General features: G+C 39.9%; 1 protein-coding gene across 3 annotated transcripts; it reads left to right on the top strand.

Moving 5' to 3' along the window:
• The first annotated feature begins 1,168 nt into the window (after nt 1–1,168).
• Nucleotides 1,169–26,703, top strand: LOC133990375 (transcription factor E2-alpha-like). Of its 3 annotated transcripts, none has more exons than XM_062428666.1 (20): nt 1,169–1,479; nt 5,542–5,638; nt 6,025–6,091; nt 12,813–12,886; nt 13,372–13,447; nt 14,114–14,154; nt 14,304–14,439; nt 14,847–14,899; nt 16,318–16,417; nt 16,821–16,957; nt 17,083–17,233; nt 17,357–17,415; nt 17,549–17,627; nt 19,216–19,292; nt 19,427–19,600; nt 19,743–19,854; nt 19,998–20,130; nt 23,307–23,542; nt 23,966–24,112; nt 24,252–26,703. In XM_062428666.1, exons 2-19 carry the CDS (start codon nt 5,585–5,587, stop codon nt 24,103–24,105), a joined length of 1,899 nt encoding a protein of 632 aa, XP_062284650.1. In that variant the 5' UTR covers nt 1,169–1,479; nt 5,542–5,584; the 3' UTR covers nt 24,106–24,112; nt 24,252–26,703. The 3 variants fall into 3 exon arrangements, with proteins under 3 accessions (XP_062284650.1, XP_062284649.1, XP_062284648.1); XM_062428665.1 differs by lacking the exon at nt 23,307–23,542 and adding an exon at nt 21,623–21,867 and having other exon boundaries at nt 1,173–1,479; nt 14,850–14,899; XM_062428664.1 differs by lacking the exon at nt 23,307–23,542 and adding an exon at nt 21,623–21,867 and having other exon boundaries at nt 1,173–1,479.
• The last annotated feature ends 732 nt before the right edge of the window (nt 26,704–27,435 follow it).

The raw sequence follows: 27,435 nt of genomic DNA, 5'->3' as shown, positions 1-27,435 counted from the left end.
GACATACAGGTGTTATCTTGAGTGCATGTGTGCACTGCATGTGTGTGTGTGTGTGTGTGTGTGTGTGTGTGTGTGTGTGTGTGTGTGTGCCCACAAAGTTGATGGTTGAGTTTTCTCGTAAAGGCCAGCACAGATGTTATTTAGGTTGTTTCCCCTCACACTAGTTGAGGTTCTCTCTAGAAAGTCTCCAAACCAACGCAGACATTGTTTACATAACCACTGAGGTACGACTCATGAGAAACAGCAGGCTGGCCATTTTTTGTGCTGTCTCATGCTTTACACTTAGAGTCTTATGGTTCAAGTTTGGATGTTGTTGAACAACAACAACAAATGTTTAAAGGAAGTTGCTGTATTACTAATGTCACTTTTTTTCTCCCTTCCACATAAATGCACTCATATGTATGTTGCATTTGATGTGCCAGAGCATTTTCTAACTATACTGTAGGTGTTCTTTTGTTGTTGGTTTCTTTTGCCCAAATCACCAGACTACACAAAATTTTTTTAACAATAATGCATTTGTAAATACCTAACTAAATTCAATATTAAAAATATTATTATACATATAGGGCAACTTTAATGACTATAGCCTAGTAGTATATTATTTTAAAGAATGTTTTAATAGCAAGGTCACTCGAAATCTGGCGACTTTGCCATGAATTTAAGAAACATAGCCAGTTAAAATCAATAACTAAGTGAGGAAAATTAACTTAAATCTCTCACTGACACACACATAACATTTTTTGTTGTCCAGGCACTGTTTGAGGACAGAATTATAATGCGGGTAACCCGTAGGCAAACTGAGGCTGCCCTAAAGGTTGATGTTGAAACATACTTGGATGTCTCACTTGTCAATCAAATGTTCGTCGTATCCCATTGGTCCTCCCTCAGATATTATCATTCCATCTTCTGCTGGGCTAGTCTGTGGGCTTTCCGTTGTCCTCCTCCGCAGCTAAACATAGATCCCTGCAATTTTGTACTCCGATCATTTTACCTCCGGCTCGCAGACACAAAGCAGTGACATTTTGCATAATTTAAGAAAAACCCCGCATCAGCACAGAAGCCGTCGAAACCTGCTTCGTTTGGTTAGTTAGTTTTAGTTGAAATTGGACACCGCTGATGTTTCGGCGTCCATGTCCACCCGTAGGCTGTGTGCAGCGGAGTGATACTTCATTGGAACCGTCCGACAATGTGGAGGCTGTTAAAATGTCTACTTGGAAAATGAAATTGTTACAATTTCACCAACATTAAGGAAACGGAGTTACACGAGAGTTATGGTCCGTGTTAGAGACGTGTTTTCGGTTTCGTGACGAGGACGACAACGAGACGAGGCGGGCGCAGGAGAGGTTCATATTGTCTTTCCTCATCTTCATCAAGCCCACAGACCGGACCACGGGGGGAAGGATCCTATCCCTAACTTTGTTTTTCTCTCTACTCCAGTCGTTCATTTCTCTGTGTTGGATGCTACATTATTCAATCCAGGTAAACGTTTGGATAAATACACACTCATAAAAAGCATGTGCATGTCAAAGAGAAGTTGTGTGTCACGTTGTAACCGGAGTAATAGTCAAGTTTTTAAGCGCATCGTTCAAGTTGCGTTGAGCCACCGCCGGGAAAAGCGGGGTCTTGGATCTTCGTCCCTTCGGCCTGAGCGAGCTTGCGGGTGTTATTACGGAGTATTTGGAGCTCATGTATGGTGGAAAAGACTTCTTTGTTCACTTCAATGGGCTCTAACGTTATAGCACATTAGCATATTACCAGACTGACTTAGCTCCCCCTCGGGATTGTGCTGTCTGTAGTAGTAGTGTGAAGGTTTAACGTTAGCCGAAAAACGTAAACGCGCACAGACGTCGATGATTGCTTTATAATATTAACGATTAGCGGCTAAATTAGCGACGTCTTCCACCTGTTCTCCACGTTTTCATTAACGTAGCATGCTCACTTTAACCTTAAATACAATTAAACCATGGCATTTTTGCACTTTCTTGTTAAAAGTATTACTGGGGGTATATATATTTTTTTACCCCCCTCCACCCTCCTCCACATTTCTCAACAACATTAACAAGCGTTAAAACGCAGCTAAAGCCTTTTATTTCTGTATCCTACACAATATAAACTCGTCTACTACCAGCTTAGTAAAACCGAAAAAAATGACTTTTCTATCTGTATATTCGTCATGTTTTGACCACTCAGCTGAAACTTTGGTGGCCCGGGTCTTTGTGTTCATCAGTGGGGTGTCTCGACGTTGAGGGGCAGGCAACAGGTTTTTTTTTAGGTCCTTTTAAACGTCCCGCAGGATTTTAACCTTTTCACATGAGCCATTATCAAAAAGCAAGCTTGGTGATAACAGACAGACCTGGTTTTAAGAAGGGCATGAGATGTTGTAAGGCTATGCCTTGCTTTAAACTTTTCTCCATATGGGCAGGCCAAATGTGGGGGTGCTCAAGACAAGCGTATGCAACTTCCATTTGTTAGGAGGGGCTAAACACTTAATCCCCCATTTTGACCTCAGCTCAATGAGGGATAGAAATCGCTAGATTAGCTAGGGTCAAAATATTCAGGCTTCTTGAGACATTGCTCATTAGTCGTTACTCAATTTGTGTTATTATTACCCCGTTGTACCACTGTTTGGATTGCTTTTGGGTTTAGTGGTTGATTCCTTTGCCTTTTTTTTTATTGTTTTGTGCGGTATCATGTTTCTTTGTCTTAGTTTTACTTGAGTGTCAAAAAAGTAATGATATTTCAATATATGGGTATTTTTGGCAAAAAGTGGAACAAAAATAATGTGATGAATAATATTTTTATAATTGCTAAGAATAGCTTTACAGTAAGTGAAACTAATTTGTTTTACCTGGTTGTTTCTACTGTATTATTTTAGACTTCAAGAGAATTAGCAGTCATACTCTGAGGTGCTTGTTTCAGTTTTTGTTATTTTGGCTTTTGATGCATTTCCTTTCTTCACTGAACTAGCTGCTGTGCAACAAAACCAAACAATAGGTGAAAAGAGCAGTAACATGTATAACACATCCAATATCCTGGACACATTTTGGAGTAGTTCGTAATGATCAGCTTTTGTTGAGACTGTACTAAGGTTTTCCTGTGCCAGAGGAGTTTTCAAATTTATTTTTTTAAGACTATATAATTATGCTTTGTTAACACCACCAATTCAGAGTGGCTATTCATGATATTCATATGAAGTTAAACATCTACTAGCGGTATGTATCAGCTTTAGTACACAACCTACAAGACATTTTAATTGTATATTTTGCTTGCTTGCTCAAAAAGTTTAATCAACACCTCTGACTGACAAGAAACTCACATCATGATTTCTCTCAGCTGGTATTCACTACAGTGCTAGTTTGAGCTGCAATGAATAATTGATTAGTTGATTATAAGGAAATTAATGGGCAACATTTCTGATAATTGGTTAATTGTTTCAGTCATTTTTCAAGCAAGAATGTCAAATGTTCTCAAGTTTCAGCCATTCAAATGTGGGGATTTGCTGCTTTTCTACTTTATATGTGTTTAAATGTATTATGACAGTACATTTAGTTTTTGGCCTGTTGCAGATAAAACCAGTGAATTGAAAGACTGGGCTTTGAGAAATTGTAAATGGCATTTTAACATATTTGTTTTAACATTGAATGGGCTAGGAATGGTTAATTGAGAAAATAATCAATAATGAAAGTAATTGAATGATGCTATTCTATTGCATTTTATTACTCTGAAACTTCCAGTGTATAGAGCATTGAGGGCCGGTTGTTTTTTGAGGTAGAGGAAGCAACCTGAGCCCAGGGCCCGACTAACAGTGCTGACACACAGACTCCAGCGAGCCTACAGCACATCTGTACTCACTGGACCACCACATGCTCCGGCTGGTGGGTGACGCCCTGTGAGTTGGGCGGTGCTTGGTTTTGGCTCGTCCCTTTTCAAGATGGCGGCCAGGTCACAAACTAAAATATGTTTCTTAAAGCATTTGAGGTGAGAAAAAGAAAAGGAATATATGTTTTTATATTTGATGAGCGTGGCCTAGTTTGACAGTTTGATCGGAGTTTGGTGCGCCGGGTGCGTAATGCCAGACGGACCTATTTGCATGAAGTTGAGGTTGAGTTGTGATTATGCAAATTCAGATACGATCAGTCTGTTTACACACCGTGCCGTATCCATCATGCACTGTGCGGCCGGATCCCTGCTCTCCATAGAAAATGAATGGGATCCATTGACTTCACATCCATCAACAGATGCCGTATGTCTGCACCTTAACGAGCACAGTGTGACCCGCGGCTGAACCACGGTCACCCAAGTTAGATCAGGGCTATCAGGGAAACTCTAAGCAAATGGCTGATTTTTCATTACATGGTGTCAGGCTGAAGGATGTGCATCTTGAAAAGTCAAAGTAAAGTCGACTGAGTGGTTTGGTAGTTTTGTATGTTGGCGGTCACGTCGTTCTCTTATCCTTTCTCACGGTCACGTTGAGCCACATTAATGATTTTGAATCATCATCATCTATTGTGTAGAGATGGAAGATATCAATATTATATTGACATTTTGATGCAAGTGTAGATATTGTCAGGGATTGTGTTTGTCGTGATATTTCTTGGTCTGAAAGGGAATTTGAATTATTTCTCATTTTCATAACATCATCATTCCCATTAATTATTATAACATTTTATGTCCCAGCTTTATTGTGGGGGTAAAGGTACAAAAGAGAGGCAACAACATGATCACTTACACTGATTATAGCAAGTATCCAGTTTAACTATATTATCTAAACTTCTTATTTGTAAGTGGAAAGTAGGACACCTGTAATGTGCAGTTGCACATTGCATTTTGTGCCTGCTTGTCTAAACACAGTAGCTGAAGTTTAAATCACGTATCAGTTCTGCAACATGCAAATAATGCTGTGTGTTTTTAAAAAAAGTGGTGTATAAGTAAAGCTTAATAATCTTACTGCTGGGCATATTGGTTAGTGGTTTAGATGATGTTGAACTGGACTTGTTTAAAAGTGCGGGGTGTAATTGCTTCTGTGGTTGTCACATGTTTTTTTTTGCAAAGTAATATGTGGAGGTGTTATTTAGTCTTTTTGTTTCGGTCTCATCAGTTAAGCCAGTGACACAAATGTGGTCATAACCAACAGGCTGATGAACAAAGCAATGGAAACAAGACCCAACTTTTGAAATTAAAAAGATAATTTAAATTTTTTAGAAGCTGCGTTATTGTTAAGTGATGACATTTCATGAACCTGTAGTTGACTGAACCAGCTGAGTGAAACAAACACTAAATGTGTAACTGTTTGGTTTTCATAATCGTCATATAAGTCATGATATTTTTCTTAGGTAACACATAACCCTATCTCGGTTTTGATTAGATATTTCAGAAAGCACTCAGTCATTTCCAAAATATTGTCATATTATTGCAGTTGTGGTATTGAAAAACAGTGATATTTGATTTATAGCTCTAATTTGTGCATTTGCTGGTCAGAATAGTCAACCAGCTTTACAAATGGGCAAAATATACTTATGTTCTCCTCACCTCTGTCTGTAGCCGCTTGCTGAGACTGAAAGGGCCAAGTGAACAGCAGCAGAGAATGGCTACAGTGGGAAACGACAAGGAGCTCAGCGACTTGCTGGATTTTAGCGCGGTAAGATATCTCTGAAGCTTGATTTTGATTGTTGAGTTTGCATCTCAGACAATTAAGTGTATTCTCAGAGAATGACAACATTTTAACTCTGATAAGAAATCCTGAATGAAGTTGTCAGATAGGTTGAAATTTGATGAATATGATGGCATCCAGGTATTAGTCAGGGTTTGAAGGATTGTAGTGTTTTTTTTATTTTATTTTAAAGCTTGTTGTGTTGCTTTAGTTTAAGTACTAAGTAAAAGCTGGATTGCTTCATGTTCAGTGTAGCTGTTGGCTAATCAATGTAGACTAAAGAACAGGATAGTTTAAATTATCCCCTCCATCATCTTTTCAGAGTTTCACATTGACTTGCAGCAGTTTGTTCACAGTTCTTTTTTTCATTTCAGATGTTTGAGCCTCCAGTTTCAAACGGCAAGAATCAGCCGACTACTCTCGCCAGCAGTCGCTTTTCAGGTAAGACAAAACCCTTTTTACTTTTTTACTGCCGTCGTCCCTTTGGCTTTACTGACTTGTAGCAATTACTTTTCTTCTGTTTTTTATTATTTCTTAATTTCTTTGAGGGACTTTTTCTGCCTGCAATGCCCTTGTGATTAAAAAAAAAACCTTATTCTTGTGATTGTCTTTATTTAAAAAACAAAACACCAATAAAATCCCATTACAGTGAAATAAAGGGTTTGCATTCATTCTCTCACCTGAAGCTGCTGTGAAATAGGCTTTTATTGCTTTGTAATGCTCTGTTTACTGACAGTAAAGCACCATGGTGTCACTACTCCATGCTCACTTAGTAGTGGTGCTTTGAACAGTGATAGAAAAGGAAATGTTCTTGCCCTCCACTCTAATGAATTGCTTTCTTGGTCACAGATTAAATACAGATTTTCAAGAAAGACATCCACATTGTTTTATGTTATACAGATTAAGCGTCATCTCCTCTACTCGTCCTCGTCCTTGCCTTGCAGGTGTCCCCTCCCTCACCTTCTCAGCTGTTGCCATTCAATCACTCAGCACAAAGGCAGAGGGGTGGGGGTTGATGCTTACTCTCTCTGCTTACTCTGTGAAAAAGTGTATTCCCTCGTCCTGCAATCTCGCACCCCACTCTTCCTCTCCGCATAACTCATTTTCACCCGGAGCCATTATCCATCCTCGTCATCAACTTCACCAGCCCAGCCCTCGCAGTCAATTTTAAGACACACATGCAGCTTACTATAAACAGACAGCCGCAGGGAGACTCAAGATCAGATTGTTTCCTTTCACTTTGGCATTTCTGGGCGCTTCCTCTCTGTGTTGCTATCATGCACAATAAGTGGAAAGCTTCGGCTCTATTTCTGCTATGGCAGATGCACTTGCCCTACATGAACCCTTCTCTGTCACCCTCGTATCTTTAAAAGTGCAGTAGGTCTTTGGGCTGGCAATAGAAATGAAACAGGATATTGAAGCTAAGATGAAAGACAAAGCAAGCGGTGGCTGGGCGGGGTATAGGGGGTTCTATTTCTTCTATTCACTCGAGGGCCACTTGCATTTTCTTTTGTGACGGCAAGGTGCATGCTTACAAAAGACACACATAGATGTCATCAATCCAACGGCTGCTCACACCATTGTCTCCAGACTTTAAAATTAGACTCCACCCAAAATCTGTCCTTTGAGTATCACACACTCAACCTTTTTAGAGTTGAAAGTTGGTGGTAAAAATGTTGCATGTAGCTTCTTCACAAAGAACAAACACTGTGGTCAGCTTGAATTCATGTCACTTGGATTCCTGCTGTGACTGTTTTCACAGCAGGGAAAAAAGTTCACATCGTCTTTTAGAGCAGCATCATAAAACACTTCTCGGCTTCTCCACCTGCACTCTCTCTGTGTTGCTCAGGATTTATCCATACTGTGGTGAAACAGTGATTATGTGGAATGTACTGAGCACATAGATGGACAGTGGATAAGTGGATAAGGAAACAGGAGCGCTCTGAGAAGTTTCTCTTTCTTCCTCTCCTTGTAAAATCTCATCAGAATCCATCAGAGGGTCAGTGTGAGACACTCTTAGTATTTTGGGTGCAGTATCACTTTAAAGGAAATAGATCAATATTTTACAAAATATGTTTGAGGTTTTTTTTAGATTTAAATGAGAAGCTCGATGCCAATCTCACATCTGTTAAGTATGAAGCGAGAGCCAGTAGATGATCAGCTTAGCTTACCGTAAAGACTGAAGGCAGGTGAAACAGCTCGGCCAGGCAACAAACGCCTCTAAAACTCTGTACATAACGAGTTTTATTGAGTCTATGAACAATCAGAAATATAAACTACAAAAGTAATAATTGATTTAGGTGTTTTGAGACGTTTTTGGGGGGAAAAGTTAAAATCTTTTGGTTCCAGCCTCTTAAACATCAATTTCTTGTTTCTTTAGTTTTGTACGACAGTAAACTGATTATCTTTGTGTTGTGGACTGTTGGTCAAAATAAAACAGGACATCACCATCGTCCTCTTTGGGAAACAGTGATTGACATTTTTCACTATTTTACAACATTGAATGAAATCAAGAAAATAATCAATAGATTAATTGATAATGAAAGTAATTGTTAGTTGCAGCCCTGAAGGCATGTAGCCCTAAAACTACATGTCTTTTGTGAATGGATCCTCTTATTTCAGTCTCTGGAAGAAAACAGATAACAGTATTTCAGACAGAAAGGTCAGATCAGTACTGCTGGATACCGGCAGCATTGAGAATGATTTTGGAGGAAATTGCACCTTTGTGAACAAGTCACGTCTGTCTTGTAGTTTAGTTGGTAGTTATTCTAATTGTTCTGCCACATTAGTATCATGAGGCAGCAGCACAGACTTGGTCAAACTGTATTCCTGCTCTTTGTGGAGCAGCTGCCACGTGTTTTCTTTATAGAGTCAGTAAGATGCCTTTTTTTCCCAGTATGGTTAGGGTTTTGGGGTATGTGGCAATTTAACATGTGTGGCTATAGGGAACCTCCCTCTTAGAGCCTTCAGTGAGGATTATATCTCTGCTCTGGTCTCATGTGCTCGGTACATTTTGTCAGATCCCTCTGACTAGTCGGTTAAAGTAATTTCCAGTGCACTTTCATTTTTTGGTCACTGGAAACCGAGAATCCTGAAATGTATTTTTAAACATTGGTAACGGGCTGAAATGCAGAAGGGAGGTGATCCAAATTTGCATGAAATGTTCCATTTTTCAAACACAGATGTGTATGTGAAACAGAGACTTAAAGATGTTAAAGTCACAAGTAAATGTACTGCTTATATGTTCAGTTTCTGGCACATTTTGAGTGTCTATAATTTAACACAGTGTCAGAACAAAGACGTGGAAATATAAGATGAACTGTGTATGTTAATGGGCACACCGTGTTGTGTCTAAGTCTCCGGTGACTCACAGGTTAAAACAGCTTGGCCTGTGTTATTGTACATTGTTCAGTATTTCATTAACAGTGTTCACTCTCTGGAGATTTGATCTGACCTCATGCTTTGTGTCTGCGTGACTCACTTTGCCGAGGGAAGGAAGAAGGTGTGTAGACAGAACGACACACTCAGTTATAGGTGCCGGGGGCAATATTCCTGTAAAAACTAAGACATGTCTGCAAGTTCGGTCCATGTATGTGTCGGGAGTTTTGCTCATGAAGCCTATGACTCAGGCTCACTGTCTGTTTCCAGTATCTCTTCCTGTGTAATTATAGACTAGCCATGCTTAAAGGGGCGTTGCATGCTGGGAGAAATGCATTGGGGTAGAGAATTTGTCTGATGTTACTCACCCTTTTCTCCGTTTCTCTTTTTCCATCCTGCTAGTCTGAGTAGTGAACGACTCATGTTTATCTCATGGTCTTGGCACTTCTCGTAACCCTAATGAAAATCTGTCAGTAGACATAGACAGAATCATATGTAGTTTTTTCATTAAAAATTATGGGATTAATTGTATTTGAAAGTGTGATTTTTATCTTTACCTCCATGTAATGTAATTCCAACCTGAAAACAAGATCGACTGCAATTGACTCAGTGTGATATGTTATTTCAAACCAGGTCAAAGGCACATACTAAAAAAACAAATGCAATGTGTGAATGACACTGAAGACATGTAAGAAGAAAATTAGTCACAATCAAGGAGACCCAGCTGGTCTTGAAATAGTAAAGAAAAGGAAATCCAATCACAGCTCTAACAAAAAAAGTCCCATCCTGTGGTCTGTTTTAAGACTCTTTTTAAGCATTGTTTTGCCGTAGTTGCAGAATTGGAGATTATTGTCACATTTTTATCCTAACACCAAAAAAGAAACCGTAAAATACGATGAAGCTAATTAAATCTATGTCACCTGATCATCAAACTTCTGTTTCCAGTACATTACTATATGCAACAATCTCTCATAAGGAGAACATTACAGAGGCAACCACCTGAACAGCAAATGTATAGACGAGGAGAGGTATGGAAACTTACAGAGTATGAATCTGGTGCCTTGAGACGACGTCCCGAAGGATCACACAGATGAGCCTCAAGCATAGGAACGTGTAGCGGGTGTTACATGGTGCAGTTTTACAGGAAAAAATCAGGCAAGCATATCTGTCTATCAACTGCAGCATGTTGTTAGAATACACAGAGTGACCAGAATCAATAAACTGTGTCATTTTGACGTATATGATATATGAATACTTTACAGTGAGTTACTTGTTTAATTTGCTCATCTGAAAGTGTCCTCTCCTCCGCTCACTGACGGCACCTGAGCAGCAGCTAATGTCTGTCCAACAACTGCCTGGTTTGTCTGTGAAAGTCATCACAGCTTTCTTAAAAGGTACTAAACTTGTGGTTTCAAAGACGTCCTGTTGAAACTGGAGCATAGCTGAACTGTGGTGGCATCTCAGTATATGTAAAGTATTACATGTTTTAAAAGCTTGTGTTTGGCTTTTGCACAAAAAAAAGTCCAAGAGATCCACCTAAAAACTAAAACCTGCCAACCAAATTTAGTTTTAATAGATGCCCAGTAATATTTTAACCTGGAAATCACCACAACCACGCTTGTGACTTCTACAGTGGCAAACAAAGCACTTCTGTATGTTCTTAAAATACACTGACAGGCCTGAAAAACAGAAACTCCTATGTAATCTTTGATTTGACTTAATTAATGATGTGCAGGATTGACAGCAACAGTTCTGAAAAGCAGCAAAAATGTACAGTAAATTGAAGAGTTGTTTCATATTTTTTACTTCATCTGCTTATCATTCAATCAGTTAATTAGAAAGAATATGTGGGTTAATTTACATTATTCTTTAACGCCTGTTAGTCTGTCATTTGTCCACTCTCTCATGTAGCTTAAACATTTTTTTCATAATAGCTTTCTTTCTGGTTTGAACTTGCATGAATTGTCTCATTATTTCCTTCACACTACCCACTGATTTCACAAGTATCACCTGTTAACCACATTAACTACATCACCAGCATGGAGAAAGCTATTCATATACAAGAAGGTTTACAGAGCTAGTTTATTTTTGTTGTACTATAATACACCCTTCTGTTGTGGACTAGATGGTGACAGTTCACACCTCTTTTTCTGCTGCCTCACAATCCTCAGTCCTCCTAAAGAGGAGAAAAATACCACATGTTCACATCTAGCTAATTAGCTTTGAATATTTTTCAGACAGTTCTGATACGCTACATGGTTCAGATTACACAACAACAATAATGAAACGTGGCCGCCTTATTACAGTCACCCCAAAAATAACCGTTTTAATTTTATTTGAAGCTGCAACTCATTTAATTCAGTTTGGTACTTAAATGACCAGTGCGTGGAATTTAGTAACATCTAGCAGTGAGACTGCAGTTTGCTTGCAACTGACTACCCCTCACCCCTTTCAGGCGTGTAGGAGAATCTACGATGGCCGCAAAAAGCGCCCTCTCTAGAGCTAGTGTTAGCTTTGTCCATTCTGGGCTACTGTAGAAACATGGCGGTGCAACATGTTGGCCTCTGTGGAAGAAGACCCGCCCACTATAAATATATGAAGGTCTCATTTAAAGTTAACGAAAACATTCTTATTTTCAGATGACTATACACTGATGAATTATAAGAGTTATATTCCATTCCTGCTTATAGGTCCTCCCTAATCTTACATAGTGGGCCTTTAATGAGATGATAGATGGGTATGTAATAGTTTGTGCAGATTATAATGAGCTTTTTCTCTCTCTGGTCAGTCTAAAAAGCTTCTTGTAATCGGCATCCCAACGACACTGAATTGGAACATTTTTCTCGTTGCGAGCGTGGGTTTTGACGACCTAAACGGCAAACTAGTGGTTCATGCTTTTTCTATCGTCTTTGATTGACGTGGAGAGTGACAGTCAGCCATAGAGAGGGGACAAGACATTGTCTCCTTCATCTCTTATTCCGCTGGTGTCGTGCTTATAGATCACAGTTGTCACGGCAATCTAGCAGCTCTCAGCACTGTGGACCCATCATTCTGTTCTACTGCTGATCCTGTCATGATTCGAGCCCGCCTCTAGCCCCCTCCCCTCTCCCCTCTCCGCTTTTTAATTAGACAACAAAACAAAAATATGAATATTCATTGAGCTTAGCTTCATTAATATGCACAATTATGCAAATCAGTACGCAATTAAGCTTCAGCTTTCCCCCAGAGATGCTGTGTTGCAGTACTAGAGGAGATTGAGAGAAAGGGGACGGGCAGAAATTTCTGCTTCACCAATCTTTAAAATCACTCCTTTCAAACACAGTCACCTCTCTGAAAGCTGGTGTGCTCCAGCCAGGGATAACATGTGTCAGCTATGTAAGACTGAGACCATGCGACTGTTAAAGCAAAGGTGTGGGCCAAATGTGAGAGAATAGATGGGCTATGAATGACTGTTGCCATGGGAAAATGTAAAGGAGCCGAGTGGGAGAATGAAGAATGTCGAGGATGATTCTGGGAGCCTCATACTGGGTGTTAATTATTCAAACTTCCTACAGCTCATATCCACGCTATGTGACAGCGCTGTCACTATGCTGTCAGTGTGAGCTGTGAAGTGAAGCTCTTCAATGGAGGTTACTTTCAGCTGCCTGAACAACCTGTATCAAAGCAGGTCAACTTCATGCTCAGAAGTTACACTTAGTTTCACAAAGCAAAGATGAGAATCCCTGTTCAAAGTGTGTCTGCCATTTAGTGGTTAATAGGCCTAATCCAGTTCTTTGTCTTCCAGGTATAGATGAGAGGAGTGGGTCCAGTTCCTGGGGGCCAGGAGAGCAGAACAGTCCATCTTTCAGCCAGGGAAGGGTATGACTAATCTTCACTCATTACATTGAAGCCGGACATGTAGATCATGATGTCGGGCTTTAGTACATCACTAAGTAATTGCCTAGGTTTGGGTCATCATGTAATTTATACCAGTTTCACAAACACGTCTAATGTATGAGACTGGATGATGAAGTGTTTTTTTGTACAGCAGTCTCTGTTCACACATGGCCTGGCACCACACCCGCAGTTTCAAAACCAGGCTCAGACTGGAGTCATTGTCTATCCACTGTTTGAATTTACTCTTAAAGGTTAAAAAAATGGTGCATCACACATCAAACTATATTAGTGCGATTGTCTTTGCACAGTGAGCTACACACCATGTAGGATGGCCTGTGTTGATTCATTCACATGGACACACATCACTGTTTCTTTTCTTGTATAGTTGCCTTTTTGTTAAAAAAGTGGAATTGACTGTGGGTTTGGTATTTTTATGTCCCTAAAGCCTCTGCTGTCTCTCCCTCCAGGGTTATGGAGAAGAAGGTATTTACAGTGAGCAGGAGGGTATTGCCTCTGCCCCGTCATTTGGACCAGGGATTGTTGGTAAGAGGGTTTAAATTGAACTTATCTGTTTAAGTACTGACACAATAACTTTCACACAGTCTTCATTTGAAAAACATAAGTGGAGGAATTCTGAGCCACCATTGTTCACTTAAATGGAGAGTATGGTTGTTGAAATACACAAGTCCATATCAATGGATGGCATGACTGAACCAAAACAATGAATTGGTTGTTTGTTTGAGAGAGCAGGTTATACACTAATGCACCACTGTAGGACAAACTATATTCATGCTTTGGTAGCGATGGATGAAGGGAGCAGGGTAATCAGGGACGTTGTGGAGGAGGGGTTTGTTTGTGTGTTGCAGTTTGTGTGTTCAGTGTGGGAGGGGGAGGGGGGAAGTGTAAAGGGCACCCATGCACAAACAAGACTCTCCCTCGGGATTACGGTGGCCTGTAGCTCCCCTCTGTTTAACTGTCACGGGAGGGGAGTGAGGTTGGGCACAATTGCCCCTCAACCATTTATAATGGGCCAATTTGTTGTTGTTTTTGCTGTCCAGAGCCATAAATACCACACATCATATACACTCACACAACAGATGGGAGGCACCCAAATGGAGAGAGGGGAATGGCCAGATTGTGATTTTATATTGACATAAAAGCCCAATTTTCACGATCATGGCCTGATTATATATTCCTTTTTCCTTACAGGGAAGGCTGAGCGAGGACCGTACTCCTCATTTGCAGGACAGGTAAATCATAGAAAGACATTAACACTTCTCTCCTCATGTTTAAAAAAAAAATGGTGTCCCTCTTTAATTTTGTTTTCACTTTGAATTTACCTCCTTAATTGCATTATTTTGCATAACTTAGCTTTTACTTTCTTTTACAACATCTACAGCCGGGCTTTATGCCCAGTGACATACACATATCCAGTCCCAATGCCCTTTCCCCGTCTGGTCTGAAGTCCAACTCCCAGTTTTATTCCTCCTATGAGGGGAGCAACGCTCGCAGGCGACCCTCCCAGGATCCCATTGGTAAGATTTCAAGGGCCTGTTTCGAGTACAGTAATTAACACCATCTTAAGATAATCTGTTGTTACAGATTTAGTTTGTTTTTTCTGATATATATTTAAGTCAGTGTGTGTTATTACTTCTCCTGCTGAGGTTTGTAGAAGTATCTCACTTCTGCTTAGTTGAAGAAAGTGAAATCACATTGAGATCTCTATTTGAAAAGTCAGTGAATAACATCAAATTAGAAAACCTTTTGATCAGGCATTAATGACTAGTCATAAAACAGATGGATGGATTGCTTCAGAAGGGAGGGGTGTGCATGAATTAATTCCTGTATTGACGATTGTAAAGTCAGAGCTGTAAAAAGTTAAGACCCCTGTGTGTTTTTAATCTATTTTTCTCTTTCTATGACTCTCTTGTTTCCCTCCCAGCAGAATCACAGCCAAAAAAGATCAGGAAGGTGCCCCCCGGCCTGCCCTCCTCAGTGAGTACTCGCATCCAGAAATCCTGCAGCCCTGAACTGTATCTCAGCCCTCGCAATCAGTCCATGGGAGCCCATGTTTTCAGATAACGCCCCTTTTCACATTCCATTTGGCATCTCAAGCCTCTCCTTGGCTTGCAGAGCAGTAGAATAGCTGCAATACAGGACATCCCGCTCCTACAGCTGTGTATCTGCACCACCAATGTTAAAAAAAAAGAAAGGGGGGGGGGGGACCACACATTCACCCAGTCGCTCATTTGCAGCATGTATTTATAGTGAGTTGTATTTGTCGGCCCTTTACTTTACGGCCACATTTCTTCCCCTCTGCCAAGTATTCTCGTTAGATCACTGAAGGGAATTCATACTGGGGTTTGATGGTTCTTACTCCACCTCATTTTTTCCCTCCCACTCGCGCTCTCTGGGCACCCTATTTCCTCCTCTTCTCTGTTTCTTCCTCCTCCCCCCTCCCCCTCCTCCTCTCTAACCCCACATCCCCTCCCGCCGCCTTCCTCTCCTCCCCCCGCCACCACGAACAACAGCCCTCCCCTTTCTCTCTCCCTCCCCCATCCCTCTATCCCAGCTGCCAGTGGAGTTGGCTGCCATCCAGGATTCGGCAGATGGTTCAGTAATTAGGAGTGCATCTCTCTGTTCCCTCTTCTCCTCTCTCGTCTTTCCTCTCCTTTTTCTCTCAGTTTAATCAATTAACAGAAGAAAACTTAGTCCATTTGGATTTGAGTTTTTCAGGCACAGTTTGATACTTGATTTTCTTGTAGAATAGTCTTGATTGAGAAGGATGCAGCCGCTCAGAGCATTTCTTTCTTTATGACCATTTTAACGTGCACCATAACCAACTGCATCTCGCATTCTGTGGTCACATTTCACTGTGTTGAAAGAGTGTGAGTTATGTATCTGTAAACCACTCTCAGCATGTTTCTGTTTAAAATGATAATATGTAAGAGCCTTTCTGAGATGGGAGACAAAGCCGACTAAAATGACTGACACTGCACATTCAATACATAATGCTCAGTGCTCCAGTCTGCAGAAATGTTGCAACAAACAGTTTATTGAATTAAGTAGTAAAACCAGATTGTAAAAATAGATTCTTACTTAGGAAGGAACACATACATTAAGATCTGTATTTAATCAAGTATTTAATGCAGTTGGCTTTTTTGTGTACAGTGCAATAAAAACTTTACTCAGTGAGTTCCAGGAAGTATTTCGAAAGAAAAATTGATTTGTGGTCACCCGCCTTGTTTAGCACAGTGAACTTTCTTATGAGTAAAAAGGAAACATGTAGCCACCGCATGCAACAAGTTAGATATATTATTTATCTAATCATAACATGATTTGTTTGTTTGACTAGTGAAGATTTCAAGCACTGAGCTGAAAAGTTCATTTTCTTTTCTGTGCATCTTGTATAGGTTTATGCATCAGCCTCAGGAGAGGATTTTAACAGGGACAATGCTGGCTACCCAGCCTCTAAGACAGGAAACGTCTACCCACCACCATTCTACATGCAAGGTCAGTCCAAACAGGAGTTGGCCTCAAACCTTCCATTTGTTCATTGTGTTGGGTTGAAAAGTTCAGTGTGACCAAGACACTGGAAAAGATTGCTTATGGCTCAATGTCTCACACACCTACATGGATAATAATACTCTGTGATGTTCTTTTACTGTCAGTATGGTTGTGAAATTAGTTCCCCATAATATTCTTCTGGAAGTTGTGATGGACGTAGGTGCTCTCGCCGTATGCCAGTGAACATCCTGTGGTGCTTTGGTGCTGAATGGTGCATCATGGTTGAATGAAGTCATCATAGTAATGTGACATGTCTCATATGTGGCCTTCATTGTCTTTTCATCTCCTGTGGCTGGTTATCCCTCACCCTTCTTGCTCCCCCCTCCTCTGCTGGATGCCCCTCTGACAGAAGGCCTCCACCCGCCCTCCGATCCGTGGGGCTCTGCTGGGTCGATGGTTCAGCCTGGTTACTCTGCCATGCCGGGAAACACCCCCCATCTAAGCCAGCATGGGCCCTTCACTGCCATCAACCCACAAGACAGACTGGTGAGCTCTGCCTTCACACTGTGGACTTGTTTTTCCACAAGGTCTTTGACACTTTTTGACTAATGCGTCTTTGAGGGCATCTGTCTGGTTGTAAATTTAAATCTTTGTATGTTTTTGCTTCCAAGAAACGGCAGCCGCTGCCCCTCTCTCCCCAAAATTACCCCCTGCATGGCAGCGAGGTGAATGGGGCTCATCCCGCTGGCTTCCATGCTGGGTCCAGCAGCTTCGGCGTCCCCAGCCACACACCGCCTATTGCTGGCACTGACACCATTATGGGTATACCCTTTTGAAATGTGCGCTTTTCTTTGTGAAAAGTGCTCTTGCAGTACCTTCACATAGCAGAATCGTTACTGAGCACAGCTTTTTGATTGAAATGCTTTTTCTCTTGCCCTCGACAAGCCAATCGCGGAGCAGCTCCTGGAAGTTCAGGTGATGAGATTGGCAAAGCCCTGGCATCTGTAAGTTGTACTAAAATGGATAATTACAAGCAATTATTCTTAAAATGTTTTACAGTACAAAGATTCTGCAATGTAATAAATGTAAGGACATAGGTTGAATTTCATCCAATTAAAAACAAACCTCTATGTACAGATCTATCCTTCAGATCCTAACAGTAATGGCTACTCTCCGTCCCCATCTACTCCCTCTGGCTCTCCTCAGGCTGTGTCAGGTGAGTGAAACGCTCTAGTCATTTTTTCCTGTGGCCTCAAGGTCAGCTATCTGTTTTGTTTGTTCAACCTTTCCCATTTCCTGTTGTGTAAGGTGATGATAAAAAATCTTTAAAAATGTATTGTTTTCAATCTAACAAGATTCATAGGAACAATGTAGCTCCATCTATTGGGATAAAAGTGTAAGTAAAATATTTCTTGATTGATTCTTGATTGTTGTGTATTTAGCAATTTGTACTGCCGCTTGTGTAAGTTCACAATCTGTTTTATTGGCTTGTATTGCATTTATCATGCATTCAGCCGGACTGAGTGTAAAATACTCTCAATTACCAATTTATGTTAGCATGGTTGATTAGCGCAGTTTAGGACCACTCCTGTTAAATCTGATTGGTTCAAGAAATCTAAACAACCCTGATTATGATATGATTTTTTTTCCATGTCAGTGAGTTCAGCCTGACCTCTACCAGCATAGTGTAGAGATAGGTTTGGCATGCAATACTATGTCGGTATTTAGGTAATCTAATTTAGAAATATTTTTTTTAAATTTTGAAATATCTCTCCTTATTGCTGTAAGCAGTACAAAGTTTTTGGAGATAATGGCACAGACAGTGAATATCTATATGTAGAGTTGCAATAATTAATTGATTAGTTGCCAATTTTTAAATTATCCAGCTACTGTTTTAAGTTAGTAATTGTTTTGAATCATTTTTATAGGAAGACATTTCCCAAATTCTCCGATTGCAGCTTCTTTTGTCTTCTATGACAGTAAACTGAATACCTTTGGGTTGTGGACTGTTGGTCAGGAAAAATCATGACATTTGAGAATCACCTGGGGCTTTGTGATATGCATTTTTCCCCATTTTCTGACACATTATGAATCAAACAACTAATCAATTTATCAAGAAGATAATCAATAGATTAATCGATAATGAAAATAATGGTTAGTTGCCGCCCTATCTTTAAGTGTAACTCACGGTATAAGTTGTCCATTCACAGCTTAACCTTCACGTGATCTTTCAGACACTTACACCATCCAAATATAACTTATGAGAGAGGAAGGGAAAATACAGTTAAAGAAAACAAAAAAAGGCGAGGTCACTTCCCCATTTGTCTCTACATTTAGTCCCTGATTGAGCTCATCACACACTTTCTACATCAAATACTACTGCTGGCACAAGATGAGAGAGAAAAAGAGATGGTAATGAAACACATGAAATAAGGACAGTCTTTGATTGAGCATGTATCATAAATAGCATTTGACCAAAATGAGTCACAAAATACTACAGTGTGAGATAATGAAGGAGAAACATTATTTAGCTGGAAGCCCCAATTGTACCAGTCATGTACACTGTAGATGACTGGTACTGTGAGTACGACATTAAAAGCCGACCATTTCCAGGAGGCATCTGTCCAACTAAGCCAATACCCTGTGAACGGAGGGGCAAGTCCATGTAGATAAATGAGTATCAACAAAAATCCACTGCTGAGTGTGGGGCATTACTTTTAGATACATTTATTTATTTACTCTATTGACACAGTAAATGAGGGCAAATGTATCTGAATATACCATGTGGTCTCTGTTTTTTCAAGGCTCTGCATCCCAGTGGACTCGGTCCTCTGGCCAGGCCACACCTTCACCTAACTTTCAAGGTGGAATTCAATCCTTGGTGAGTCAGTCAACATGAGTTACTTCTTTTTTGTCTGAGAGATGCTCAAAAGACTTTTTAAGGCATATTGTACAAGTAAGTTACGTAGGTTAGAATCTCTCTCCTCATCTGTTGCTGCTCCTCCACCTCTGCAGTCTAATAAACTGGAGGATCGTCTGGACGAAGCCATCAATGTTCTTCAGCGTCACGCCAGCGGACAAGGAGGGCCAGGACTGGCTGAAATGCACAGCCTGCTGTCGTCTGGCTTAGGGTTACCTCCGGCTTTTAGCAGTGCAGCACTTGGGCTCGCCAGTCGTCTGCCTGGACTGGTGAGATTAATGAATAGTAGCATCGAAAAGATATCTGCCAAAAGTTATTTTTATATCTTGATATCACAGGTTTTTGCTTATTTACCAACATTACAAACATTTAACACGATAATTGAAACTCTGCTAAATTGTTGTCTTTAAGCTGTCCAGTCACCTTGAAGACTCTGCTGGTCTGCCCTCTAGTGGAGGACTTTTGCATGGTCACCACGGCTCCTCATCTGTCCAGCCAGGCTCTCAGCCTGAAGGTTTTACCAGTAAGACTTTCTATCCTTCGTCCTTTTATTTATTTTTCATTTTAGAAAGAGAGCATTGAGTAATATTTTTTGTTTTTTTTCTGTGTTTGTATCATTTAACATTAGAGCTCAATACCATTTTTGTTTTTGACTTCTCTTTGCAGGCCTGCCTGGCGGTCTAAATCGTTCCAGTGGTAATGATATCAAACGAGAGAAGAAGGAGGATGACGAAAACTGCTCCATTACTGACAAGTCAGAGGATGAGAACAAAGACACGAATGCCCACCTTGGATCAAGGTGCCATTTGTTTAACATATCTTTTATATGTCTGAGATGTCATAGCATGTACCCTTCTAGTGTCAGGAAGTTATTTTAAACCTGTCTAGATGTTATTTGGTGTAGTCATTAATTTCTTATTTATGGGCTCTGATCAAACTATACTTACACAGTCAAGTTATCTCATGTATGTTATAAGACTCAAAATGCTGCGGTGCACTCATAACTATAATATAATATGAGTTATTACATGGTAGGAGAGATTTACCAGTTACAAACTTCTTCTTGGAGTATCTTCCACATATCATCATATTAAGCTGAGTAAGAAGACATTGAATCATTTGAGACACATCTTTATTTTGTGAGAAGAAATGTCTTTGGCTTTATTGAACCAAAACTTATACTTAGTGGTCACATTACTAAAAGTCACAGAAAGGTCAAATTGCTGGAAATGTAGCACAAGCTATTTCAATTAAAGTTCATTTTATTTACATGCCAAGATTTAAGCTGAACCAGCAGACGGAAATACTTCTCCCTCAGTTGAGCCTCACTTTTTTATCATGTGTTTGAACAATAAATGTTTTTTTAAACAGTTAGCTTACATTACAGTTTATCTCATTACCTCACACCTAATAACTTTTTCTTGCAAGTATTAGAAAAGCCTCGTTCAAGTTAAATGGCAAAGTTAAATCTCAGTTCTTGCATTATTCAAATGTCTTCAATGTTTCTCAAGTTAATTATAAGATTAATTAGCTGATAAATAGGATACATCAGTAGTTGGAGTATAGCGTTATCTTTTAAAAGTGGAAATGGGGATTAAAGATGTAAAACCATCTTATCCCATTTTAATGTTTAATGCAGTACAGTTCACACTGAAGACACATCATCATTTAGCAAAAAGTTTCTTTTATGAAGCTTATTTAAAAAAAGGATGCCAGCTTAAAAAAAAGTATCTTTGATAAAGCTGACATCCTTACAGATATAACGAGGTTATGAACCTACTATATAATCTTGAAAGGAAAAGTACTCTCACAATTACACAGCTAAAGGTTGGGATGTAATCTTGTTTATGAGATAAATTAAAGTTTGAAGTTTTAACAAAATCAACGAGAAATGGGAAGATACTTTTCCCTTTTTAGGATCTTAACTAAATCTGCATTTCAACCTCAGTAACTTAGTTTGAGTTTTGGTGACGTAGTTCAGAGGTTGCATCTCAAATGAAGTCGTTACTTTTTAATCCTTTATCAGTTTAATTTGTCTCAATAGTGTAGGACACACGCTAACGTTAATGTTCAAAGAGGCTCCATTGTTCCCGTTACTGTGTGGTCAAAAAGAGACAATTCGCTAGTAATTCATGTCATTAAGTTATCTGGAGTTTAAGCCCTTGTGATGAGGTGTCGACGTCATTAGGAAAGTTTATTGCATACCATAATTAAGTAGTATGTAAATCAAAGTGAACTGTACCCATACTGTTGTTTCCATCCCTCCTCATTTGCTGTTGGCTCTTCATTAGTCTGGATGATATTGATGATGAGGATGATGAGGATCTGCCAGTGGAGATTAAGGCTGGGCGGGAGAAAGTGCGGAGGTTGGCAAACAACGCCCGCGAACGGCTCCGTGTGCGGGACATCAACGAGGCTTTTAAGGAGCTGGGCCGCATGTGTCAGGTCCATCTGAGCTATGAGAAACCGCAGACCAAATTGAGCGTACTGCAACAGGCCGTTAACGTTATACTCAACCTGGAGCAGCAAGTTCGAGGTTAGTGGGTGTCCAGGGAGGAAGGAAACGGAGGGAAAGGTCCTCTTTACAAATTAAAACTCCTGCATGGCTTCACTTCCTCAGATCCTGACATGTCCTGCTATTCATATTGATTTGCTAAATCCTTTTAGATGTGAAGAATAATCTTGTTAGTCCACTCACGCTGCTTAACAAATTATCCCTGCTTAAAGCCAGTTAATTTAAGCATTTTACATCTTGAAGTGCACTCTAGAAAAGTGAAGACAAGGGAGAAGGAAGTGAAGCCATGTGAGGGTTTTTTTTTAAGACATGCCCATTCTCCGGTTTATCTTAAAGGTTTTCGTCCTCTGGTAACACATACTGGACTTTGTTCTGATGCAGCATGTGTTACCTTGTCTTACATTTGCCTTTCTGTTTCCACTATGAAAATGCTTACATGTCTCACCCTTTGACTGGATTAACACATCTTTTCCGTGCACTCATTTGCTTTCTCCACTGTTGCCTCATTATGCTTTTCTTTAACCATGGAGTTGTTTTTATAAAAGTTATTTTAGCTTCACAAACTTGAAATTACTTTTATGATTTTCTTTCTCTCTTCCTCTCTGAGCAGGCTGTTTGTTGTCATATCTATTTACCCAGCTTCAGCTTTGTTGCAGTGTCTGTGCTGCATGTCTTTAACCCATAACTTTTCCCACCCTGTTTTCAAGACAAACCATTTTTCCATTCACTCCCCTGTCGTCTTTTCATTTTCCTTTTTACAGATGGCAACAGTGACCTCCTCTTCCTCACATTCAGATAAATACATCTACTGCTGATGTATTTAACATGACGCTCTCAGTCTATGCCCTTGGCTTTAATTCTGTGGCCTTTTCTATGTGCTGTACTCGGCAGAGGGTGTCCGCTTCCTCTCTCTCTCTCTTTCTCTCTTCCTCCTCATAACTTCTCTCATTCTGCTGGACAGTCACCGTATCCCCTCGACTTCCAACCTGGACCCCAACAACCAAAAAAGTTGGTTAGACTTGAGGACAGGTTAAAAAAGGCCTTAGGTTGACTGTTGCATCTCAATCCAATCCTGGTTTGAAAATCTGCATCAAGCTTGATCAACTTGTAACATTTCAAGTTTGATTTGAAGTGTCGGCTAGAAGTTTTATTCTTACAAAGGCTTCCTATTCATTATCTACATGCTATAGATTCAAGACATATCCGCTCACTCTCCCGCAGCACAGCCCCACTCCACTGAGCAATTCCACTGATCTTGTTCTGGGTTAAGAGTTTTAAATTGGCATCATACTGTGAAATATTTGCCAGTAACAGCACAATAATCCTCATGAGGGCAAATATAAATAAAACCAGTCTGACTGCATCTTTAATGAAATGTCAGCGTAGGTTCAGCGAGGGTTGTGATTTTGGGTTTGTTAACCAGCCCCTCCAACCCCCTCCCCCTCTCCTCCTGGCTGCAGCGTTGTCACGGTGACCGATGAGAACCTGACTGCCGAGGAGAAGGAGCAGAGGGAGCGTGAACGCCGCCAAGCTAACAACGCTAGGGAGAGGGTGCGTGTGCGCGACATAAACGAAGCCTTCAGAGAGCTGGGCAGGATGTGTCAGGTTCATCTGCAGAGCGACAAGGCCCAGACCAAGCTTGTCATCTTGCAACAGGCTGTCCAGGTCATACTGGGCCTGGAGAAGCAGGTGCGAGGTAGGTCAGTCGATACAGCAAGGCCACATAGACCACCACCCATATCTTATCATAGCTGCAGAAAAAGGCCACCAGAACTGAAGAAAATCTCTTCTTAAAGTTTGTTGTCACCTACTGTGTAACATCCACTTTTCTTTCTTTTTACTATTTGCTGTACTAATTGAGAAAGGAGGAGAAAGGGAAAATGCTTGAGGAAGGAAATCCCTGCTTTTCTGCCACATGCTTGTAATTCTCATCCTCCTATTCACTTTCTTCTCACGTTTTTCCCTTTTTCTCTTATACCTCCTGCACATTTTTTGACTCTTTTGTATGTTCAGAACTGCTTAAATGTCTTAAAGAATTGTTTTAAGCACACTAGTGAGAAAACTCTTGATGTTGTTTTTTAATATATATATATATATGTGTGTTGTTTTTTTTTCAAAGAGCGTAATTTGAACCCAAAGGCTGCCTGCCTCAAGAGAAGAGAGGAGGAGAAAGTGTCGGGTGTGGACCCCCAGATGCAGCTCAGTGGGGGTCACCCAGGTCTAGGAGGCGATGGACACAACTCTGTGAGCCATATGTAATTCTCAGGTCAGTCTTCAGTTTAATTTGTGATGTTTTAAGTTAACTTGGTCAAAATACAATGTTTTAATAGGTTATTATGAGCTACATCTGTGTAGAAGTCTTTGTGTAGAGGGGTATTCATTCATTTGTCTCCTTTCTCTTCCAGTTCCTGATGATTGTACAGCCCTCAGAACACGTGGCCTTAATCTATCATTGTCATGCATCTCAGTGTGTGTTAATCAACTTTTGGAAAGCACACACCTCATTACTGACAAAGGAGTTGGCCACATTCCTGACGATGAATATAAGAGTAACAAGCACACTGATACAAAAGATTTCTGAATCTTTACATGACATCACTTTGAACCGAGGACGCTGGTTTGGAGTCGGTGGCAATTGGACATAAGGACATTCTTATGATCATGTTTTTGTAAGACATTTAAAAAAAAAAAGTTGCTTTACACGTTGGGAGCAAAACTTGTTTGGATCAAATAAAACTTGCGGATCAATTGCTCATGTGAGCAAAGTTAGGATTTGTATTATTGGATAATGATTTGGCATTCCCATCCGAAAAGGAGGTCTTACATTCTTCACAAGCAAAGAGGGACACTCGGGTTTGAACAGCACGTGTGTCTGAAACAAAGCCTAATGTGTAGTGTTTGGTAAGATAAAAAAAAATGGCCATTATTATTATCTTCTTTAGTGGTGACTGAACGACATCCAGCCATGCCAGCAGCATTTAAAAGACTGACCGGGCAATCAGAGAGCTGACTCCTCTTTTTGATATGCTGGTAATTCTGGGTGTATTTTATAATTTTCTTACTTTGGTTAAAAAGGTAACACAGTCAGTTTTTTTCTTTTTAACTGTGGATCCCTGAGTCTTGTCTCTAAGTCCTGTACATCTGTTATTGTCACTGCCATGCAAGTGGAATGGAAAAGACTGCTGGAGGAAGACCCGCCACTGACACAAACACGAGCACTCATTACCAATGCAGGATCCACAATGATGTTGAATAACATCTGCACACGGATACCCCAACCATCCCTCTGTGAGGCTGTCGACTCGAGCACACAGACGTCAAAGTTGTTCGTTCTCAGCCTCAGTCACGTGTTCAGTATAATGCAGCCACTGTTATACCACAGTGAGCTTACTTAACGTCATTGTGGTAAATTACATTTTGCTAGAAGACGGAAATAACGGAGTATTGAAAAGGATTGAGTGTTAATGCTACTCAATTGCCATTGACTGACTTATTATGTTGTTGAGAATTTGGTGTTTTTGTGTTGAATTTTTTCCCTTTTGAAAAATTGCAAAGCCTGTTGTAAGGATCTTCCTATTTGTAGAATTGATTTGTCATTGTTTTTTAAATTTTATTTTTTACTTTGTAAGATAGTTGTATGAGTTAGTTTTGTTTCCATTTGGAATGCTCTTTCTTTTTTCGTTTACATTGTTTAAATGTAAGACAGCGCTCAATTTAGATTCCAGGAACAAAGTGAGGTGTTTTCTGTTGTGCCGGGTGCTTGGAAATGTTAGAAATGACAAACTGCCTGGCTGTGACATCACATGTTGTGATATTGCCCCCTTTTTTTTTTTGTAATTCCAAAAAACAAAACCTGTTTCAACATAAACCTGTCAGGCCAGTTGTAATTGGATTGTTCTGGTGTTCGCCACAGTTTTTCTTATAATGAAACAATATGAATTCTTCAGCGCACCCCCCCTCCCCTCTCCCTGATATCTTGCTCTCTGATGAGCTTGTTGATTAGTTTGAGGTTGGGGCATTCAGGGGCGGTCTGCACAATCTGCAACATAATTCAGTTTCATTATGATATAAAGCATAAAATGAATCAAAAAGGGTGGCCTTAGTCATTTTCCTGACTTTGGGAGTTTTGATAATGGTTACTCACCAGTGCCTGAATACTTCTCTGCTACTTGGTGGATGATGTTGTATTTGAGGATTTATAGGTTGTACCTTTTTATAATACAGGCATATAAACAAATATATACTTCAGTAACATCTGACAGTGTCTCAAAATATTTGGATGAAGAATTACATTCATTTACTGCTTCAGTGTGTTATTACATGTAAGCTGACTAATAACCTGGTCTACAACTTTGACACTGAAAACTACTTAATACTTTTTTATTTACTGATTTTTTTTTTTAAATATATTTTTGTTCTTGACTGGCATGTGCATTGATATGTATGTACAGCTGTATCATATGTCCTTATCAGCTGATGAGTAACAGTATTTGGTTTACCTTGCCCCATGGACAAGCCCCAAACATTATTTTCTTTGTCAGTTATCTTTTGCCAGAAAAAAGTGGTATTGTTGTGATACAGAAAATCACCACTAAAGACTTTTATTTCTTTACATGAAAGACGTGTCTACAGTATCCAAGTATGAAAACATGCACCTGATTTTCTTTGTCAGCAGACACTTTCTTTCCTCCACAACAAATGACCTGCTACAGATCTCACTGTCTTCACTCATGTTTGGGGACAATATCTATGTAGGCTCTGTCCTCGAAGTGCCTCCAGTTTCCTATTTTTTATATATAAAGTAGATATTGAGAACTGTTGTGTATATAACAGTAATGTAGCAATAAATGTGCCATTTTTAATAACAAAACTCCCCTTTATCTGATGTCTTTTCTTCTTTCTTTCTTTTGAAAAAAGGTAAAACACATTTTTACATTTTCTGCAAAGCAAGTTGGTGGAAGAGAAACAACCGAGTATACCTGTGTTTTTGTGAAATATAGTTCATCCTGCTGTAATTTGCCCCTGAACAAATGAAAGAAAAAGCAGGTAAAGATTATTTAATAGACAGACAACCAATATGACTTCTGCAAAAAGGTTGGTTTATGAGTCATATTTTAGTAATGGGGCCTTTTATTAGTAAAGAACCTACAAGAAAACACATTTGTGGTTACTTCATTTTCCACACACCCACTTCTACAAGGGCATGTGCAGTTTACTGTAGATATACCTACATACAGTAGGTACCGTACTGTACTATAGACATACCTATGTACAGTATGTGCTGTAGATACTGTACTGTAGACATACCTACATCAATCAATCAATCAATATTTATATAGTGCCCAATCACAACAAAAGTCATCTCAAACATACATATTGCACTGTAGACATACTTACATACGGATGTGCTGTAGATACTGCACTGTAGACATACTATACGGATGTGCTGTAGATACTGTACTGTACTGTAGACATACCTAGAGGAATCAATCAGTCTATCTTTAATTATATAGTGACAAATCACAACAAAAGTCATCTCAAACATACACACAGTATGTGCTGTAGATACCATACTACACTGACTGTAGA

Source organism: Scomber scombrus, chromosome 11 (genome assembly GCF_963691925.1).
Source record: "Scomber scombrus chromosome 11, fScoSco1.1, whole genome shotgun sequence".
In the NCBI taxonomy this organism is placed as follows: Eukaryota; Metazoa; Chordata; class Actinopteri; order Scombriformes; family Scombridae; genus Scomber; species Scomber scombrus.
The sequence above is the reverse complement of the archived record's forward strand: the minus strand, read 5'-3'. Positions and strand labels throughout refer to the sequence as shown.